Source organism: Cucurbita maxima, unplaced genomic scaffold (genome assembly GCF_002738345.1).
Source record: "Cucurbita maxima cultivar Rimu unplaced genomic scaffold, Cmax_1.0 Cma_Scf00018, whole genome shotgun sequence".
Taxonomy (NCBI): Eukaryota; Viridiplantae; Streptophyta; class Magnoliopsida; order Cucurbitales; family Cucurbitaceae; genus Cucurbita; species Cucurbita maxima.
In genome coordinates this window covers 2,809,387-2,831,403 of record NW_019272034.1, presented here as the reverse complement: position 1 = coordinate 2,831,403, position 22,017 = coordinate 2,809,387, and the positions used below count along the sequence as shown (strand labels likewise).

Here is a 22,017-nt window from a genome sequence, read left to right as displayed (position 1 = left end):
AAAAAAAAAAAAAAAAAAAAAAAAAAAAAAAAAAAAAAAAAAAAAAAAAAAAAAAAAAAAAAAAAAAAAATTATGAAAAAAAGGTTAAATTACAGCATTGCTGCGTAGGAAAGAGACTACAAAAAAAAACTAATAATAAAAAAATGAAACTAAAGGCATGCTATGATGACTTTAATCAAATCATGAAACAACGACTGCGGTAGCAGTATAAGGCCATTAAACTCCAGCATGTTTGAAGAAACCAACCTGATACGTCCATTGTCCAGAAGAGATATCAACAGTGATGCCATTTTTTTGGCTTTCCAGTTTTACCCCTGTGACCCCTGCCCCTTTCGTCTCAAAAAATGCTCCATATTGCTGATATATTGCATTACAGAGTTTGTGAGTTAAAAATATATAAAAAATTCATCCAATAAAAGAAATTCACATTGCAAATTTTTATTTGAGATTCAGGTAATGATTTCTCGCAAGATATATGCCGGCACAAATTTAAGCGAAGCAGAACCTGAAGTCCCACTGTCAAACTCAGGAGGTCAATTGTATTTTTCCCAGGTACCAGTGTGATGGGGATCTCCAAAGAAACCTTAGAATTGCCTTTACCACCTCTTCCACTTCCTACAAAGAAATTCAAACAACACCTATAAAGCAGCACCGTTGCAACAACGCAGGAGTAATTTTAAAGGCATTCAAATGCACAGAACCAAATAATTAATTCCAATCACCTGCAAGCTTTTTATTAATAAAAACGTGAAGAGCATGGCCAAGGGATTCAACATGGAGGACAGTTTCCGATCCATTTTCAAGGAAAGGTTCGTCACCTTTTATATCAGTGCTGCCAAATGGTGGTAGAAAAAGTTGACAAAACTATTTTTAGAAACTGGTTGGCAGTCCGTTGAATAAAGAAACTGAAGATTTAATGATAAATAGAATACATACCTTAAAGAATACCACAAGTAATCGCTTGTATCTGCTGTAGTATTTATTTGCTCTGAAAGTCCAAGTTTCGCAAAAGAATTATCCTTTGAGATACCAACTGGTTCGTCTATCCAACTCCAGCCTGAGTCAAATGCTTCAGAAGCACTAGCATCAACTTTCAAAGGTTGGTTTGAAAAGGATGGCCTCATTGTTACCGAATTAATCTGCCATAAAATGAGGTATACTTCATTCGTGCAACAATTAAGTCAATTAGGAGCAAATAAAAGGAGCGATAAGAATTGAAAAGAAATATTCACTTGACTTGAGTACCAACAATGATAAGTCACAAACAAAAGATAAGAATTTTAGTTCTCGGCTGCAAATACATTTGCTGAGAAGAAAAAATAACCTTCGCAGTATTGAGCACCACATTCTTGCAGTCAGGCAAGATGCTAACAGACCATGCTGGCAAATGATATGTATTACCATTGAAAGTCACCGTCGCATCAGATTGGGTATCCACATTGGCAAGAAAAGCACAACATTGAGATCCGGACTTATAAACTGTCGCCTGAAATTAGTACAAAGAATAAAATCTTATTAACCATTTTTTACCATCTTCACTATATGAATGCACAACACACGGAGGAATATGATTATTTACGGTAAGAGCACAGTTTTACAATTGTGATCGAGACAACTTTTCCCTGGATACTCTCTTCACAATTTCTGCAAGTAGTTTCTTCTGATTTTCTTATCATACATTCTGATGCATAATTCCGCTAGGTTCCATGTTAAACTAAAGCCAGAAATAGTAGTCGTTATTTCGTATACCAAGTCAAACTCTAATTGTTTCCCCTACTAAAAGAATCCAAACTGGACGTTGTTGAAACTTATTATTGCACTGTGGTAAACTGTGGTAAGCTCCGGATAGTTTTAAGACATAGGGTTGAGATATGATTCAAAGAATTCAAAATAAAGATATGATTTAAAGTAGTTGAGATGTGATTCAAAGTATTCAAACTATAAGATTTCAGAAAATTATTAGTAGATTTGAATTTATCTAGATTTTCATAATTTACTATTCCGGTTTAGTGTATAAGCCTATCAATACTGGAATTGTGTAACAAGTATTGAGTCAGAAAACAATAATAAAACACGTAGCTTGATCTATTTTATCTTTTCATATCTCTTTCACTATTCCTTTTCCCAACAAAAACAGTATCGGAATAACCTACCTCCAAATTTCGACCAAGAGAACTAACTGCGGGTTCTGTGCTCACTAATGCTTCTTCGCACATCTTTATAGCCTTGTGGACTTCCCTCAAGTGACCCCAATTAGGTTGCCTAACCAGTCCTGCAGAATAGAAGAATAATCGTATAGAAGAGAAGTAGATTGTAAAGAATTAGGATGATCGGGTATCCATATCGTTTCTTTTTTTTTTTTTTTTTCCATTTTTATGATTAAGTTCACAACATCACTACAATTCCAACCAGCATCTTCATTCTTTGCACAAAATTTGAAGATATAATTGCAATACCTGAGAAGATTTTTACATCTTAACAAATCAATTAAGAACCAAGGAGTCAGAAAAAATAGTGAATATTTAATAGATGGAAACCATACCATACTCATCTATAGGGGCATCATAATCATAACTAGTAGAAATAAACGGTCCACCAGTAGTCCTACCAAAGTTTGTCCCACCATGGTACTGTATAAGAGAAAATAAGGAAAAACCGATGCCATCTATCATGGGTTCATACGTTTCAAGGAAACGTAAATAAACCATTTATTCTGTCAACCATAATGAGCACATCACAAGTGAAGTACCATGTAATAATTCTGTAAAGTTCCACCATTCTGATAAAAGCGTGCCACAGCATATGCAAGATCTTCCACGGGTCTGTATGGCGAGGCTCCACCAAAGGAAAGAAACCTATGATAAAATAATCGAAATTGTCAAAAGCGTAAATGACTCGTGAGTAATTAAGAAATCAAGTTGACAGAAAAAAATGCAGGAATCAGTAAATGCGAAAGTCTACCATCCAGTCCAATTCTCAGTCCAGATTTTGGGCTTATTCTTAGAATTTGGCGTGAATTGATCACAGTAAAATCCATTGCAAGTGTTAATCTATGGCCACATGACAAGCACGGGGAAGTTTAATAAGGTAAGTTTATATTCAATCAAAATTTGTTGTAATTTGTAACTAGAGCAATTAAGATTTGTCGTCTACAATTTATGGTCATGATACGGAAAGATTCCTCACAATGGGATCGGGGGCATCAGGTTGGTTGCACATAACCCAAGGAACTCCCGTGTTCAAAGACGTAGCCATGGTTGCCGCCCATTGGATATAGGATTTAGCAGCAGATCCATAAGAAGACTGAACGTTTCCATATTCATTTTCAATCTGTTTTTAGAAGAAAAGCAGCCATTATATTAACCTTTTTAAGTACTCTTATTTCAAATGTGTGATAGTCCTGAGACACATCATCAGGACATATGCGAGCAAAAAAATATTGGAAGTTGAATAGATAGTTAGGAATTATAACTCTCCACAATAGTATGATGATGATATTGTCTACTTCTAGCATAAACTCTTATAATTTTGATTTGGGAATGAGATGTATTTACTTACTTATAAATTTATTATCATTTCCTAAATTAGTTAGGGAGGTCTGCCCAATCGCAGCTTTCATTTATGTTAAAAGGGTAAGAGGAGGGAGAAATAGAGGAAGATACTTGAAAATTGAAATCCACCTGAGATAAAATAACTGGTCCGCCCTGAGAGGCATATAATTTCTCCTGCTTCAATACATCAACAATCTTGGCCGTAAATCGCTTCATTTCAGCCTATACAAAACCATTCTTTATTTTTTCTAAACACGACGATGGTGCAGAAAAAAAAGCAAAAGCACCGAAATGGTAAAGTTATACTTAACCTTGAATGGTTCATTATCTGTGCGGAATTTAATGCCAGGTACGAAATGCAACCAAACTGGAAAACCTCTGTTTTTACATCAAACAGTTTCCGGGGGGAAAATAAAATATAAAAAACGTTATGGGCATTGCACAAAAGGGAAGAGGTGTAAAACCCAGAGAGAACGGAAATGGAAAACAACTGACGAATTGAGAATGGAAAAGAAATGTACCCGTAATTCCATTCCGCGCACACATAAGGACCAATTCGTATATGTGCATATAGACCAGCAGCTCCTACCAGCTTTACGAATTTAACTAAATCCTTCCTTCCCTCGAAGTCATACTGTTGATTGAGAAATCGCAACATTTTATATAGTAATCATGTAAAAATGAATAATAATTGCCACTGTTTGGTAGACGAGAAAACGTAAGAAGACCGAAAAAATGATAACAGAAGACGGGTTCCATCCATCATTGAGCTTTTTCAAGGGATGAAAAACACAACTCAACGGTAAACAGATTTCTCAAATATCTCCCAATCCAACAATTTTCTTGGGACCAAACGCCGCTCTTGGATCAACGAAGTCGCAAAAATGTACCTGGTTTCGAAAAGGTTCGTGGAGATTCCAGAACACGTAAGTTTCAATCACATCCAGACCTCCATCCTTAGATTTCTGAATAAGGTCCGGCCACATCTGCAGAGTACAAACACCACTAACCGATTCAGATAGAAAAATCCTCAGAGAAAGAACGTCAAAGTTCCAAGGCTGAAGGAGACAAACCTCAGGAGTGCTGCGAGGATAGTGTATGGATCCAGAAACCAACACTCTCCGCTTGCCGTCGATCACCAGCGCCCGATGATCGTACGTCACATTGGCCGCAAGCGAAAATGAGTCTAAAACGCCTAAAACTAACAAAACAACCACTAGCGCATATCGAACTCCCGTCATTGCTAAAATCTAATCCAAAACAACAAGAATTTCACCAAAAGAACAAAATCCACAGGTATATATATCGCCATCAAGCGTAATTTCTCATTTTCCTCAACACAAACAAATATCGAAATCGCTTACACTCCACTTCCATCAACACACAAACACATTACAAAAGGCTCTCACAGTAAGAATGTTGCTTCAATGCTTAGAACAACGAACAACAAGAATGAATCAGAGAAAAAAATAGAGATAATGTTAGCATCAAGCAAGCTAACCTACAGAGGAAGGAAACACGGCACCTCTTGATACCTCAATTTCCGAACCGAATCAAACACGTCTTCTTTCTTCTACTTCTTCTTGTTCTTCTAGTTGTTTCTCTCTCTAGATTTGAATTTCTCTCTCTACTGTAAGTGAACTTTTAGTCTCTCACACCATAGTTTTCACTGCCATATTCTGTATACTGTACCCTGCTGTTGCCGTGGATTATTATTATTATGGAGAACGCGGGAGAAAGAATGTCAGAATCTGCTGCGGTCGAGTCTATGAAAATTAGCGATATGTTCACCTCTCGATTTCTGCCACGTGTTCTATATGTGGTTGTTGTGCAAGACCAAATGAAGCTTTAATTTTGACAGCTTATCTATATTACATATATATGGAGGGAATTCCCATCCTATCACAATAATATAAATAATAATAATAATAATATATAAAATAATTAAAAATATTATTAAAACTAATATGCCAAACTTTTGAAATATTTTTTTTTTGTTATAATTTTAAAAGTATATTTATTGATTTTATTAATTTTATTTTCTTGTTTGTTTGTGATATTTGGACTTTAAAAATATTATTGAATGTGTAGTAATGGAATTATTAGTATTATATATTATAGACTATACATTTTTCTATAAAATAAGGAAAAAAATTCGTATAATTTATAATCTCTATATTTTATAAGTCCTTATAAAAAATTGATCCAGTAAAGTAAGTTTATTTATAGAGTTCTTATAATTGAGTCATGAAAGAAGGACGTTAATGTATCTGTATCTATTATAATTAGTTTATTTTTTTATTTTTTAATCTTTAAATTTGTAATCTTTTTTTTATATAATTTTCTTTTTAAGTTAACGTTACAACTCTAAGCAAAATTCAAAATCATAATTAAATTTAATTTTAAGTTTTTATTATTATTTTTATTTTTTATATTTCCGACAATCAACCAAAAATCTTCGCCCCCTTTTGTTTTTTCTTCTCAACGTTTGACCCATTTTCCTTTATCTTTTTTCTAATTTTCTTTTCGGTGAAGACTCTTGTCGGGGGTTGAAGTGGTCCCACATACAGCTGTCGAATCAGCACCACTGGTATTCTTTAAGTACTATGCACTCGATTCCACACGATCCTCCCACTTTTATTTATTTAATTCTTAATAAAATTTTATGCATTTAATTAGGTTAAATTATAAATAAGATTATTGGAGTTTGAATTTAGTTTTAAATTCTTCGACATTTATAATTTTCAACGTTTTAATTTAATCCTTCTACCTTTTTTTTTTTTGTTGACTTTACTTTAATAAAAGGTAAATATTAAATTGAAATTCAAAATTTTAAAATTCATAAAAACTAAATTAAAATTAAATTTGAACTAAATTTCAGGTCGTTCACCATTCAACCCAATATTTGTTTTCGAGTTGTGTTGGGTTAAGTCGGATTGTTATATTAATAACTATAATTTCATTAAAATTCAATTATTAAACCTTCTCAAGTCGAGAAAGCATCGTTAATATTTTTAATTTTCATAATAATAATAAAAATAAATGTAGGGTTGGTTAAGTTTAACTTTATTTTCGAGTTGATTAAGTTGACTTGACAAAAAAAAAATGTCAACTTACAAATTGACTTAAATTTTCATTTTTCAAAAAATTCAACCCAACCTTAATCGAAGAAAAAAAAATCAATCGAACCATTATGATTTAGGATGGATAGTTCAATTAATTAAGTCATCAAATTATATGAACACCTTAGTGGTACGTAACACATTGACCTAATTAGAATTCGGATCATTAGATCCGCGGTTAACTTTTGAGACCCATGGGATGACCGTGAAAACCAAGATTCCTTCACCTCATTTAATTAGGCTTAAATGGATTAAATAAATCCCGAAAATATACAATGATCATTTTTCTATTTTTTTTTTATAGATTTAATGGATCAAATTAAGAAAATTATATATAAAAAAAATTGTAAATTATAGATAGCATGAACAATCTAATTTTTTAATTTGGTGAAACCACAAGTTTTGCATTCTAAATTTGCACACACAAAGTGCACATTATTAATTTTTTTTTTTTTTTAAGTTTTATATCTTAGAATTAAATAATAACGCAAATAGATAACGGATAAGAAAATTCATAACCACGTCGAATCCAAATTTCAAATTTTGAACATTGAGCGTTATATTATATTATATTATATTATATTATATTATATTACATATGATTATCTTATTGATAATTATAATTTGTATCATTATATAATATAGTGACCACTAATTTGATAAAACTATGTTTTTTTAGGTGTACCCATATGAGAATAATAATATTTATTAACCGAAAGTTGAGGGGGGAAAAAGATGGAAGCCACACATTATGGTATTGGTTATCCAAGAAAAGAAAAAAAAATAATAATAAATGATATTGGTGTCCAACAAAGCAAAATAAATGAGTCATCAATCTAGTGTTTTTCAAATATGGAGGCTTTGAATTGAGACATTTTTTTTTTATATTTAACTCAATAATCAAATAATGAACCAATTCAATTCAAATTCATCGAATATCAATTTAATTATTAATTTGTAACTCAATTTTAATACATATTTTGAAAAATTATCTTTAAAATTTATGGGAGAATAAATAATTATAAAATTAAATAAATATAAAAACTTTTATTTTAAAATTGAGTTGGTTTGGTGTTTAGCATTGGTCTGTCCCTAAACATCATATTCGGGTTGTTTCACATATTTAAAAATAATTAATATATATTAGTAGCCTATCTCCTACTTATTTAATACTTTTTGCCACAAAAAAATTAAGAATACCCAATTCCATCAATTCAACTAATATTCTTATGCCTCCAATTAAGGATATTCTATAAAAAGCATCTATGTAACCACGATTATATGACTAATTATATATTATATTTATAAGTTTTTCGAAAAAAAAAAAAAGAATTTTAGTAAAACTTTTAACAAATGAATTATGAAAATTCAAATTTTGTAAAGATGAATAAGCAGGCTTATCGAACGCTAAAAATATTTCGGAATAAGCTATACTGAAAAGAAAAAGTAATAACCCATCTGCTACCAAATATTGTCATATTTGAACTTTACTTTCCCCGTGTTTATAAGTGATTATAAGAGAGAGATTTACACACACTTATAAAGAATGTTTCATTTTCTTCTCTAATTGATGTGAAATCTAAAAAGCATCGTCTATTATCCTAATAGAATAAAGGATAAAACTTTATTAATTCAAAACTATTATCAATGTACCAAACAATGAAAACTCCAAGAAGATGAAAAAAAGAAAAGAAAAAGGATAACAATATATTTTACATAATATCCACAATTTCAATGTTCAATATCAACTGGAGCATGAATCATAGATACATTTGTATGATGGGAAAAAAAAGCAGAAAATTACAAGCAGATACGAAACTGACAGATTCCAGATTGCAAGTTAACCATGGAGATAGACAAGATCAGCGACCAACAATGGCAGTCAAATCCATTAGGAGGCGATTCCATGCCATAAATTGATTATTGCTAGGCAATCATATACCTTCAGTTTTTCCTCAAATGAACTTATTTTCGTCATCGTCGACCCCCATCTATTATAAGATATACTGAAGTTATGTTACATACCCGCTAAGTGTGACAATAGCCTGTGCATTTTCTATGGCCATATTTTATGTCAAACAAGAGTTTACAAGCAGAGCCATCGGTTAATCCCGCTGCAAATACGAAGCGAGTTAATACGCTGAGCAAATGTAATACTCTTTCCTAATCTCTAGAATTAGAAAGAAAGACCTCAAAAAACTGTCCTGTCACCCTTTGCCAAATAGCAAGATCCAAGTGGGTGGACCGGTACAATCATGTACAAGCGAGATCCCGGTATGCCGAAACTGCATTTTTGCAAAACTACTTCAAAGTAGAGGAGCCAACTTTGGTACCTGCCAACATGCTAGAACCGACAAGGGGATCCCCGGGTATGTCGAAACTGCAATTTTGCAACACTATTTCAAAGTAGAGGATCCAACTTTGGGACCTGCCAACATGCTAGAACTGACAAGGGGTTCCGAGTTGCTCGACTGGGTTTCAGAGGACGGTCTCATCCAAATCTTCACATGTCCTTCTCGGCATGCTGTGAGAATAGACTCTTGGGTAAATATTATGCCAGATAAGGGTTCGGTATGGACACGGTGAGCTACTACTGGAGAAAGTTTAGGAACGTCCCTCATGCATGGAGCAGGTTGAAGAGTGCCTAATGGTGTAATGCTATCCCAATGAGCGGACTGGCTTCCGGCGCTAAATGTTGGGGAACCACCGGGAGGGCAGCGCCGAAGGGGAACCACAATCTCATCCATTGACAAGTCCCATAAGAGTAATTGCGTATCCTGTGAAAAGGCATATAGCTTCCAGATTAAATTTGAGAAAGGGAGACTGTCAAGCTAATACGGTAACAAGAAAGCATGAAACCAAGAGCAGATTTTTTTTTCTTTCTTCATAAGCAACCAATCTATCGTTGGAGAAAAATGAAAGAATGCACAAGGAGATTAAAAAAAAACAAGCCAACACAAAAAAGGCCAAATACTAACTGAAGAAACAGAATGCAATCCAAGCGGATCAAATCAAGCTCATAATTACCAAAAGGTTGGATAATTGACGACCATAAAGGCGCATTGAACCTAGCAACCTCCCAAACCTCCCCCACAAGGAGAAAATGACGTCACAAAATCAGTGCTCAATTTTTCCAACCAATAGAGAGAAAGTATGGGTGTAGTAGTAACAAGATCTCTAGAAGTAGAGTAAGAAAAAAGCAAAAATTGTGGATGGCAGGCAATGACACCATAGAAATTATTTTCATACGTGATCATTAGTTTATTTTTTTCACTAAAATGAAACTTCAATAATTCACTAAAGTTATCTGATTGGTAAACTCCATGTTAATCATTCATTTAGTTTCTTATTCTGCAAAGGTTTTTTATACTGAAGAATTGTGTTACGAAAAAGAGAAATCACGTAGAGAACCTCCCAAGTCTATACAATACCCCTATATTACTTTCCAAATGAAGCACCAATATCTACTTGATTAAATTAGAGCGGCCAAATCTCCAGATCACATCATCTAAATACCGCAATGACAGCATAAAGTTCAATATTACAAAATATGACGAGAAACAGGGGGCATACTGAACGTATAGAAATTACCTGACCAACTGAACCAAATCGGTATACAACATTTTCCTCTGTGTCATCTGAAGCTGGTGATGACCAATATGAATCAAAAGCCACACCACTGACCTGAAGTAAAGAATCCACAATATGCTAAGGCTTGAGTCTAAAACCCAATAACGATCTTAACAAAGATTAAGGTACTATAGAGAATGAGATGATACATAAAAAGTTCTGCCAATTTCTTAAAACAGGAAACTACAATTACTCATGTAAATTGAGGCAAACGTTAAAACTTCATGTAAAGTACATAACTAACATAAAGATGTTGTTCAAGAAACGATATAGCAAAAGGAAATATAATGTTTTAGCCAACCATCAATAAATAGGCATAAATTAAATATCAATTTTTATCAGATAAATTAAGATCTTGCTCCACCTTTTTTTTTTTTTTTTTCAGGAGATAATGAGTAAAAAGAGATTATCATCGCCAAAGGCATACAAAGATCTAAAATTGTGCTTGTTCACCAAAGTAACATAAAGTGATCATTGCAAGCATCTTTCCATGCACTGGTCATAAGAGGCTCGCTTGTTGCTATAGGGGAATACTAAACTGGCTTTACAAAGTTATGTGCAGATATTCAATTTCTAGAGGAAAATTTTACCCATGAATTATGTCCCTCGCCCCATGCCACCACCTTCCTATCTTCCATGCTCCATACTGTGACAAGATCATCTTCACCACCAGTTAAAATATATTTTCCATCCCCACTGAGAAATAAAATTAAAGTGTTATTTACGACCTTTTTGATCCTTTAGCAGATATATATAGCTTGAAGAAGAATGGGCAAAGATATATCAAATGCAACACAAACATTCTCATAAGTACCAGTATGCACATACCTCCATGTACAACATAGAAGAGCACCATAATAACTTTTTCCACCACATATCAATTGCTCTTTCAAATAGTCAAATACCCGTAAATATCCTACAATCAGGATCAATAGTTAGAATCCAAGATTTCAAAATTCTTAATCAAATTACGAGAATCAGTACTTAAGAGGATACCATCTCTACCAACAGTTGCCAAATAGACCCCATCGGTTGAGAAAGCAACGTTGTTGATTGAACCTTGGCAAATATGCCATCTAGCAATTGGATTACTCTGCCAAAAAGTAAATAAAGTAAATAAATAAACATATAAAAAGGACCATTGGATGCATGTAATGACAAGAACTGTTGATGGAGTTGTATTGTTAATTCCCAAGGAAGAAAAAAGTCAGCAAGAAACATAAAATTTCAATAAACCAAGATCTGAATGACAGGGTGGGTTTAAAATCATCATTAAAAATGCCATTATTTGAAAATATTGCTATATTGTCTAGATCCAATAAATCAACAAAATGAAACAAAATTTCAGTTCGCCTCACTTTTGCATTAGATGTCACTGGTGAGCACATGGCTCAAACACATTTTTCAGGTTTCTGCAAGTTAATGTTGCTGCCAGATACAAACTTGATTCCAGTAATTACAAAGCAAGCCAGAAGAATTTTTTTCAAAAACAAGTTCTGGCAGCTTAATGCATTATAAAAAATGCATTTATATTAATGCTGACATTATTTTGTTCAACTACCTTACTGGACCGTGCATGTGCCACTGAAAATTGAGTTTGATCCTTTATGACAGGGAAAGTAGAGTCAACACTGCCATCCTTACTCTGAAAATTAAGTAATTTAACATTTCAATTTATACTGTGGAACAAATAAGTCAACAAGAGCAGAATACATAGCCACATTTATAAAAAAAAAAAAGCTTGCCTTTTCATAGACATACAAATTTCCATCAGCATGAGCAACAACAAAAGCACTGTCACTTTTTGGAATCCATGCAATGCAGACACATCGACTGCCAAAGATCAAACCAATATCAATAATCACACACATAAACCAGATTCATCAAATAAAAACAGAGAGAAGAGGTAGAATAATGGGTGGATTGCATAAAAAAAAAAAAATAGACAGATCAATATCTAACTAACCTTTTTCTAACTTATGATACATTTATCTAGGAAGATTCTAGATCAAATAACACGATTGTGATCTATAGTAAGTAAGACAAACTCAGGTTCATATCATCAGAAACAGATTCAGCCAGAGAAACTACAACCCATGATCATGATGAATACACCACGTCCCCATATTGGTAATGCTTATGGGGGGTGGACCTTGTGGAAGAGGGCGGGGAATACTCAACAATATTTTGAACAACATGGTGTATCAAATTCCTAAAGCAGTTAGAATCATCAAAGTGAGATACAAGTATGAAAGTTATCTAATTGAACCATCGCAACTTTACCAATAACAAGAAACCAGTTTTATTTCAATATATATATACACACATATACATAAAGAGTTACTAGCTCTTTCATTGAAGAATAGAAAGAATCTAGCTAACGCACAACAATGAATATGAGAAATTTTGCACAAATAATTTAATCTTCAGAAACTGGAGGAGAAGTAGCTGCATCTCACACAAAAGAGGAGTAACTCATATGGTAAATTGGACAAGGATGTTCAGAAAACTCTCTTTCACACTAGGGAATAAGACTACATAGTCGAAGAAGACGGGAAATTTAAGAAAATATATGGCTAATGCTCTTGCCTGTTATTGACAGTGCCCTCTTTGTTATAATGTTGGGCTCCAACAAGCTTCTTCCCAACATCTTGTAATTGCTGTCTTAAAGAAACCGAGTAGACTACAGTTTGCATAGAGAATGAGCAATTCAAACACAGTTTCTCCCAAAAACAACAAACACAAATCATTCATAAAAAAACAAAGTATATTTACCATCTCCAGAATTCAATCCAATAAGTAGGTCATGACCATCCTTAGCTTCAGGATCAAACGCATGGCAGATAGGATTTGAATTGCTAAAATGCAAGGACTTTATAGGATCCTATGAAACCACCAAGATAATTTACAAACCCAGCACACACACTGATCAATAAGAATAGCACAAATTCCTTACTGTTACACGCTGGTTACCTTATCCGGTGAATTAAGGTCGCCAATGAAAATGGTATCTCCGACATTGAAAATCAAGTAAGTCCCTTTGCCATCGTAGTTGGGGTTAAGAATAGAGTGGCTGCCATTTGAACCTGCAAGTGAGCCGCTCCTACTAGTTCCATTAATAGCTTTACCAGAGCCATTACCACCAGCAAAACCAATAGCTCGAACCCCATTTCCACCCCCAACCCCAAGGAACTTCGCAGCCGCATATCTCACTCCACTACTCGCACTCGTACTAGAACTCAAGCTTGGAGTTGGACCAGCCTGCGCCGGCTTGTCCTTGAGCTGAGCCAGAGTCACCTACAATTCAAACCAAGCACAATAAAAGAACAATCGACAACCCCGAAATTAAAAGAACACTACGATGGACTGAACAATTTCAACATCCAATTACAAAGTGGAATCGAAAAATTGAAGTAAAAAAAAGAAATACCTGAGAAACTGATTTTCCATGGGAAAAGGGGGGAAAGCCAGGAGGATGAGTCTTCTCATAATGAAGCTTGTACCGTCCTTCAGGGGTTTTAAAATAGGTTTTGAGACCTTGCGATTGTGAGTTGGTGTTCGTCGTCGAAGTCGACGAAGACGAAGACCCCGCGGTCGTCGCTGCGCTCGACATCAATCCGACACTATTGCTGTTAAAGCTACTGTTATAGCCGTTGTTCATCATCTTCATCGCCGAAATTTCATCCAACAAAACTCAATCATCAAAAAAGGAGGGAGCACAAAATTAGAGACGAACACAACACAGAATCCCACAACAGTTGATTATCCGTTGTGAGCAAAAATTGAGGAGAGTGGGGTCCGCGACAGCGTTGGCGACGGTGATAGGGGTCCGGTGGTGGCGGCGGAATAGAAAGGGAGGCGTTTGTGTTTTCGCGATCTACGGAGGAAGTAAGAAGTAGAGCGTAATGGAAATGGTTTTAGTTATTTTGGGCAATGGGGAGAAGGTGGACTTTTAAGGGTATAAGAGAAAGAGTCATCAAATTGGACGGCTGTGATGGGCATGATCTGTCAGAACTGTATCTGAGATGGCAGAGATTTGTTGACCGTCGATTTCCGAAGAAAATTCTTGAGCCGTTGGATTCGTAGACTTCTTCTAACTTACTTGACTTCTTGGGGGTTTTTTCTGATCAATTTTTGCGAGGATCCAGCATTGAACCGGTTTTGAAGCTCTATCTCAAAATTTGGATTTTCATTAAAAAAAAAAAAAAAAACATTTAATTTCGATTAATATTCCAAAATTAATTTAAACTTTAAAATATTTTTATTTTAACCATCATTACAAGTTTTTTTATTTAAATTTATTTTCACAAATATTTGAGATATTCGACTTAATCAAATTCAATTTTAACTTTGCAAACTGAAATTAATTTCAAACAAATCATAAATGAACTAATTATTTTCTTGGTTGTTCTTTTCTGATCATGCATGGTCTATCAACAATTGTGGGCTTGGATTTGTTATTGGGCTAAAGTATTCAAGCCCATTTGTTAGTTTCCTTTCTTTCGGCCCATCTAGTCTTGAAGCCCATTTTTTAGTTTTCTTTGTTTCGGCCCAGTTAGTCTTGAAGCCCATTTGTTAGTTTTATTTCTTTCGGCCCATCTGGTCTTGAAGCCCATTTGTTAGTTTTCTTTCTTTCGGCCCAGCTCGTCTTGAAGCCCATTTGTTAGTTTTCTTTGTTTCGGCCCAGTTAGTCTTGAAGCCCATTTGTTAGTTTTATTTCTTTCGGCCCATCTGGTTTTGAAGCCCATTTGTTAGTTTTCTTTCTCTCGGCCCATCTAGTCTTGAAGCCCATTTGTTAGTTTTCTTTCTTTCGGCCCAGCTCGTCTTGAAGCCCATTTGTTAGTTTTCTTTGTTTCGGCCCAGTTAGTCTTGAAGCCCACATGGAGACAACTTTTCAAGATTTGGGCAGGTGGGTATGATGTTATTGAAAAATAATAATAATAATAATAAAAATACAACATACTTTGGCTGCCTACACTTTCCAAAACCATCTCCTTTGAAATTACAACTTAGTCCATTCATTTTATCTTATAACAATTTAATCCTTAAATTTATAACAATTTAGTTAATTTAATATAACACAATTCTTTCGAATCTCGTGGTCGTTGCTTATTTGTTTGACATTCCTAAAACAATTTTCAAACCTTTTCCAACACTTTCTCTAACCCCGTTTTCTAAAACTTTTATTCTCAAAAAATGGGGTCGAAGACACGTCACTTGTGCGAGCAATGACCTAGGTTTTAGTTGGCTAAGTTAAGGATAGTTGACCGTTCATTAAGGCAAATATCTAGATATTTGCCTTACATTACGGGTTACCATATTTTCTCTTTTACTAAATGCAAATATATTGTATTCATTTATTATTCTTTCCTTTTATCGCTATTTCCTTATTATTTGTAATTTACCTTATTTCTGTATTCTGTAAATGATTATAAATAAGAGAACTCTCACCACCATTTGGGTGTGGTGGATTAATCAAACATTCACATGGTATCAGAGCCCTTTCGGTTTAACAACCCTGATCCTTTCTTCTCTATGGCTTCTGAATCTTGTTATCATCTTCTTCCTTTCAATACTCTAATCCATATGATCACCATCAAACTTTCTTCCTCCAATTATCTTCTTTGGAAAAGCCAACTTCTCCCTCTTCTTGAGAGTCAAGACATGCTGGGCTATGTCGATGGAACTATGGTTCCACCACCTCGCTTTGAACCAGAAACCTCCTCAACATTCAACCCCAAATATTTGGCATGGAGAGCAGCCGATCAACGACTTCTCTGTCTCCTGCTCTCCTCTCTCACTGAGGAAGCCATGGCTGTTGTCGTTGGTCTCTCTACTGCACGTGATGTTTGGCTTGCGTTGGAAACTACGTACAGCCATCAGTCAAAAGCTCGTGAACTGAGACTCAAGGATGACTTGCAGTTGATGAAACGTGGCACAAAACCTGTTGCTGAGTATGCCCGTGCCTTCAAAAAAATTTGTGACCAACTTCATGCCATTGGCAGACCCGTCGAGGACATTGATAAAGTGCATTGGTTCCTTCGTGGACTCGGCACCGAATTTTCAGCTTTTTCTACTGCTCAGATGGCTCTCACCCCTATCCCCTGTTTTGCAGATCTAGTCTCTAAAACTGACAGTTTTGAGTTGTTCCAGCGCTCCCTTGAGTCCTCTGCCTCCACTCCTACAGCATTCATAGCCACTAATCGTGGCCGCACCCATGAAAGGCACCCTGCTTCCTTTACCAACCAGCGAGGTCGTTCTTATTCTCACAAAAACAACTCTTCTAATCGAGGACGAACCCACTCAAGTCAGGGTCGTCGCCCACCTCATTGCCAAATATGCCGCAAAGAGGGCCATTATGCTGACCGCTGCAACCAACGGTATGTTCGACCTGATTCTTCTCATGCTCACCTTGCTGAAGCCTTTAACACGTCATGTTCTATTGCTGGACCCGATGCTGCTGATTGGTTTTTGGACACTGGAGCTTCGGCCCATATGACTGCCGACCCATCAATTCCGGATCAGTCTAAAAATTACACGGGCAAGGACTCTGTGATCGTAGGAAACGGTGCATCCCTACCCATTACCCACATCGGTACTCTTTCTCCTGTTCCAAATATTCACTTATTAGATGTCTTGGTTGTCCCTCACCTCGCTAAAAATCTTCTTTCCATAAGTAAATTAACGTCTGATTTTCCTCTCTCCGTTACATTTACTAATAATCTTATTACTATCCAGAATCATCAAACAGGAAGGGTGGTGGCAACCGGTAAAAGAGATGGAGGGCTATATGTGCTGGAGCGCGGCAACTCTGCTTTTATTTCAGCCCTTAAAAACAAATCTTTACGTGCTTCATATGATTTATGGCATGCTCGTCTGGGTCATGTGAATCATTCTGTTATTTCTTTTTTAAATAAAAAAGGTCATCTTTCTCTTACGTCTTTATTGCCTTCTCCATCATTATGTAATAGTTGTCAGCTTGCGAAAAGCCATCGATTGCCTTATTCCCGCAATGAACGTAGGTCGTCTCATGTGTTAGATCTTATTCATTGTGATCTTTGGGGTCCTTCTCCCGTCAAATCAAATTCGGGTTTTCTTTATTATGCTATTTTTATTGATGATTATTCTCGATTCACGTGGTTTTACCCTTTAAAATTTAAATCTGATTTTTTTGATATTTTTCTTCGATTTCAAAAATTTGTGGAAAATCAATATTCTTCTCGTATCAAGGTATTTCAAAGCGATGGTGGTACCGAATTTACTAGTGCTTGTTTCAAAACTCATTTACGTAATTCTGGCATCCACCATCAACTCTCTTGTCCATATACACCTGCTCAAAATGGTCGTGTTGAGAGAAAACATCGTCATGTGACTGAGACTGGCTTGGCCCTTCTCTTTCACTCTCATCTTTCTCCTCGTTTTTGGGTTGACGCCTTCAGCACTGCAGCTTATATTATCAACCGGTTGCCTACTCCACTTCTTGGAGGTAAGTCACCCTTTGAACTCCTTTATGACTACACTCCACATTATGACAATTTTCATCCCTTTGGTTGGCGTGTTTATCCTTATTTGCGTGATTATATGCCTAACAAGCTTTCTCCCCGCAGCATTCCTTGTATTTTTTTGGGTTATAGTCCTGTTCATAAAGGGTTCCGCTGTCTTGATCCCGCCACCACTAAGCTATATATCACCTGCCATGCTCAATTTGATGAAACTCACTTTCCTGCTATCCCTAGCTCCCAAGCCCAACCTCTTTCCACTATTCCTATTTCAAATTTCTTGGAACCACATCTTCATCATATTGATTCATCCCCCCCTACCACTTCATCACCGCACGTTCCTCAATCCAGTTCATCCCCGTGTGATATGTGTTCTGACCTTGTAGATGAGTCTGTGCAGGATGATACTTCTCTTGCAGGTTCCACTTTGTCACCCTCGACTTCTAATTCAACCTCTATTGAACCTCCTGTTGATTTCTCTTCTTTGGGCACTCATCCTATGATCACACGCGCCAAAGCTGGTATATTCAAGACTCGTCATCCAGCAAATCTTGGTATGTTGGGCTCATCTGGACTTCTCTCTGCTCTTCTTGCATCCACTGAGCCAAAAGGATTCAAATCTGCGGCTAAGAATCCTGCTTGGGTGGCTGCCATGGATGAAGAAATTCGAGCGTTACAACAAAATGATACTTGGACTTTGGTTCCGCGCCCTGCCAACACCAACATCGTGGGCTCTAAATGGGTGTTTCGTATTAAATATTTGCCCGATGGATCCGTCGAGCGTTTCAAGGCTCGTCTCGTTGCCAAAGGTTATACTCAGGTTCCTGGTCTTGACTACACTGACACTTTCAGTCCAGTTGTCAAAGCTACCACTGTCCGTGTTGTGCTTTCTATTGCAGTCACAAATAAATGGCCTCTTCGACAACTTGATCTCAAGAATGCTTTTCTCAATGGGACGCTTATTGAACGTGTTCATATGGAACAACCTCCTGGGTATGTTGATCCTCGATTTCCAAAGCATGTTTGTCTATTAAAGAAAGCTCTCTATGGCTTAAAGCAAGCTCCTCGTGCTTGGTTTCAGCGTTTTAGCTCATTTCTTCTCACACTTGGGTTTTTTTGTAGTCGCGCTGACACGTCCCTTTTTGTCTTGCATCAGCAATCTAACCTTATCTATTTGCTTCTTTATGTTGATGACATTATTGTTACCGGCAACAACTCATCTCTTATTAACAGCTTTACTCGCAAGCTTCATTCTGAGTTTGTTACCAAAGATTTGGGTTCTCTCAGTTACTTTCTTGGTCTTGAAGCTTCACCCACTCCTGAGGGTCTCTTTATCAGTCAGTTAAAATATGCTCGAGATATTCTTACTCGTGCTCAGGTGCTCGATAGCAAACCAGTTCACACTCCCATGGTTGTTTCTCAACACCTGACTGCTGATGGTTCTCCTTTCTCTGATCCTACTCTCTACAGATCTCTTGTTGGCGCCCTTCAGTACTTGACTATCACGCGTCCAGATATTGCCTATGCTGTCAATTCTGTCAGTCAATTCTTGCATGCTCCTACTGCAGATCACTTTCTTGCTGTCAAACGTATTCTTCGCTATGTCAAAGGAACACTCCACTTTGGTCTTATCTTTCGTCCATCCACTGTTCCTAGTACGCTAGTCGCTTATTCAGATGCTGACTGGGCTGGTTGTCCCGATACTCGTCGTTCTACATCCGGCTATTCTATTTATCTTGGTAACAATCTCATTTCTTGGAGTGCCAAAAAGCAACCTACTGTATCACGCTCCAGCTGTGAATCTGAGTATCGTGCTCTTGCCACAACTGCTGCTGAACTTCTTTGGGTTACGCATCTTTTGCATGACCTCAAGGTCCCTATTTCACAGCAGCCCTTACTCTTATGTGACAACAAAAGTGCTATTTTTTTGAGCTCTAATCCTGTTTCTCACAAGCGGGCCAAGCATGTTGAACTAGATTATCATTTCCTTCGAGAACTTGTTATCGCTGGCAAACTTCGTACACAATATGTACCCTCTCATCTCCAAGTTGCTGACATCTTCACAAAGAGTATTTCTCGACCTCTCTTTGAATTTTTCAGATCCAAGCTTCATGTTCGTTCAAATCCGACGCTCAGCTTGCGGGGGGGTGTTAAGGATAGTTGACCGTTCATTAAGGCAAATATCTAGATATTTGCCTTACATTACGGGTTACCATATTTTCTCTTTTACTAAATGCAAATATATTGTATTCATTTATTATTCTTTCCTTTTATCGCTATTTCCTTATTATTTGTAATTTACCTTATTTCTGTATTCTGTAAATGATTATAAATAAGAGAACTCTCACCACCATTTGGGTGTGGTGGATTAATCAAACATTCACAGCTAAGTTACTCGAGTGCAAAAATAAGTGTAATGCAATCGTGTTCCAAGCCTTGACAGAGTGCGATTGTATCAGTTGCACGCAGAGTTGCCCTTAAAAGGCTAACCACCCTAAAACACGGCTCGAAACAAATGTGTGTGCTAGAGTCGGCCCTAAAGGTGTCTCTCTCTAGTATACTATTAATGTGAGATCTCACATAGGTTGAAGACAATAACAAAACATTCTTTATAAAAGTGTAGAAATTTCTTCTTAGAAGACGCGTTTTAAAGCAGTAAAGTTGAAAGTGATACATAACGGACTAAAACGGTCAATATCTACTAGCGGTGGATTTGAGTCATTACAATGAAAATATTTACATACCATACGAATAATCACGTAGTGATTTTACATGCAGTCTCCACAACCTTTGAATAGTCGAAAAACAACAACAGAGTGTCGAACAAGAAACACATACATAGTAACTTACAAAAGAGGAAAGTCTGGTCGTTGGTCTCTTGGTGTTATTGCTTGAAACAAAATAGCTTACAAAATGAGGCTGTCCAACCAACTGTTCATATCATATCCAAAAGGATAATAATGTCTCTTCCCCCAAACTCCATGCAATATTATTATATGATAAATACCATTACAAGCTTACTCCAAACCCTAAAATGACCCATCAACTAATATCAAACCAACTCATGTGACACACTACCCCAACAACTCTTTCTTTGCATGGAAGCTCAATCTTTACAACCGTCCGTTTCTCTCAATTCCCGACGTTAGATTGATGGTCTCGTAGGTCCTTAAACGCTTAACGTTGCGTTCAATACGTCTTATTTTCATTCTGTATCTAATAGGTCCGTTAAATTTGAAAACAACAAAAAAAAAAAAAAAAATCAAAATTAAAGTACTCGCGTAAGAGCTCAAACCTAGGGCTAACAAACATTATCTGCTTTGTCATTACATATGTCGTCAGCCTCACGGTTTTAAAACGTGTCTAATAGAGAAAGGTTTCCATTAGAAACAAAATTGAAAATTTAAAGATCTATAAGACAATATAAAAACTTTCGAAACTATTAGACACGTTGTATAAGACATATAAAAGAAAAAAAAATAAAAAATTTATAACATTATGGATAAAATTGATAATTATGGTCGTTAAAGAAAATGTGCAATAATTCATTTTGACTTCTAGCAATGATTTATTGGACTCCAACCACTCTTTGAACTAAAAATTCCACCAATATGTGACAACTAAATATAAAATTAATAGTAAAAAACAATACAAACTCAAACAATATTGTCTATTTTTAGGCGGTTACGTAATGATATTCTAGGGAAAGGTTTTCACGCTTTTATAACAAATGTTTCTTTTTTCTCTCTCCGACCGGGATTGATAACCAAAAATTTTATTAATAACAAATTAGACCGTGTCATTTAAATATTTTGAAAATAATATTTTTCTATTTTAAAAGATTAAAGGATCCTTTTCATAATTAGAAACATAAAGTCTAGTAAGTTCGACCATAATTCAATTGATTAGGATATACATATCGAGATTCGAATCTTTACACTACAGATGTTGTTAAACCCAAAAGAAGAAACGACCGGAGTTATCAAAAGAGTCGAATTCAAGAGCAAAGTGTGCATCAAATTGTAATATTGATTATCTTGGACACCACTCTAGAGTTGTTCAAACAACCTGGCTGGCCCTCCTTCTTAGATTGCATATCATGTCCATATCAAAAACAAGGGTTTTGCTCCATACCCAATTGACCAACCAAACATTTCACTTTTTCCCACTATATATACACACATTCCATGATAATCCCTTCACAAAACACAAAAT

At 35.8% G+C, this 22,017-nt stretch overlaps 2 protein-coding genes across 5 annotated transcripts in view; both read right to left on the bottom strand.

Annotated features, from left to right (window-relative positions):
* Positions 1-5,325, bottom strand: part of LOC111492733 (beta-galactosidase 8-like) — a 7,481-nt gene extending 2,156 nt beyond the window's left edge. The window contains exons 1-16 of one of the 4 annotated variants that reach the window (XM_023142164.1): positions 5,057-5,325; positions 4,625-4,801; positions 4,442-4,537; positions 4,073-4,185; positions 3,863-3,929; positions 3,681-3,773; positions 3,187-3,330; positions 2,962-3,050; positions 2,750-2,855; positions 2,543-2,630; positions 2,154-2,272; positions 1,325-1,486; positions 937-1,139; positions 723-832; positions 506-615; positions 247-357 (exon numbers count right to left, since the gene is read on the bottom strand). In XM_023142164.1, coding sequence (XP_022997932.1) covers positions 247-357; positions 506-615; positions 723-832; positions 937-1,139; positions 1,325-1,486; positions 2,154-2,272; positions 2,543-2,630; positions 2,750-2,855; positions 2,962-3,050; positions 3,187-3,330; positions 3,681-3,773; positions 3,863-3,929; positions 4,073-4,185; positions 4,442-4,537; positions 4,625-4,792 — 1,779 coding nt within the window. In that variant the 5' untranslated portion in view covers positions 4,793-4,801; positions 5,057-5,325. Of the gene's footprint in view, positions 1-246; positions 358-505; positions 616-722; positions 833-936; positions 1,140-1,324; positions 1,487-2,153; positions 2,273-2,542; positions 2,631-2,749; positions 2,856-2,961; positions 3,051-3,186; positions 3,331-3,680; positions 3,774-3,862; positions 3,930-4,072; positions 4,186-4,441; positions 4,538-4,624; positions 4,802-5,052 lie in introns of all 4 variants that reach the window. The other 3 variants (XM_023142165.1, XM_023142166.1, XM_023142163.1) reach the window with 3 other exon arrangements.
* A 3,036-nt stretch (positions 5,326-8,361) lies between these two features.
* On the bottom strand, positions 8,362-14,230 carry LOC111492734 (WD repeat-containing protein 20-like). Its single transcript, XM_023142167.1, has 11 exons — positions 13,734-14,230; positions 13,277-13,600; positions 13,079-13,187; positions 12,893-12,986; positions 12,049-12,136; positions 11,865-11,948; positions 11,300-11,396; positions 11,132-11,219; positions 10,894-10,999; positions 10,265-10,357; positions 8,362-9,450 (listed from the first exon to the last, which is right to left on the bottom strand). Exons 1-11 carry the CDS (start codon positions 13,971-13,973, stop codon positions 9,070-9,072), a joined length of 1,704 nt encoding a protein of 567 aa, XP_022997935.1. The 5' UTR covers positions 13,974-14,230; the 3' UTR covers positions 8,362-9,069.
* Between the last annotated feature and the right edge of the window lie 7,787 nt (positions 14,231-22,017).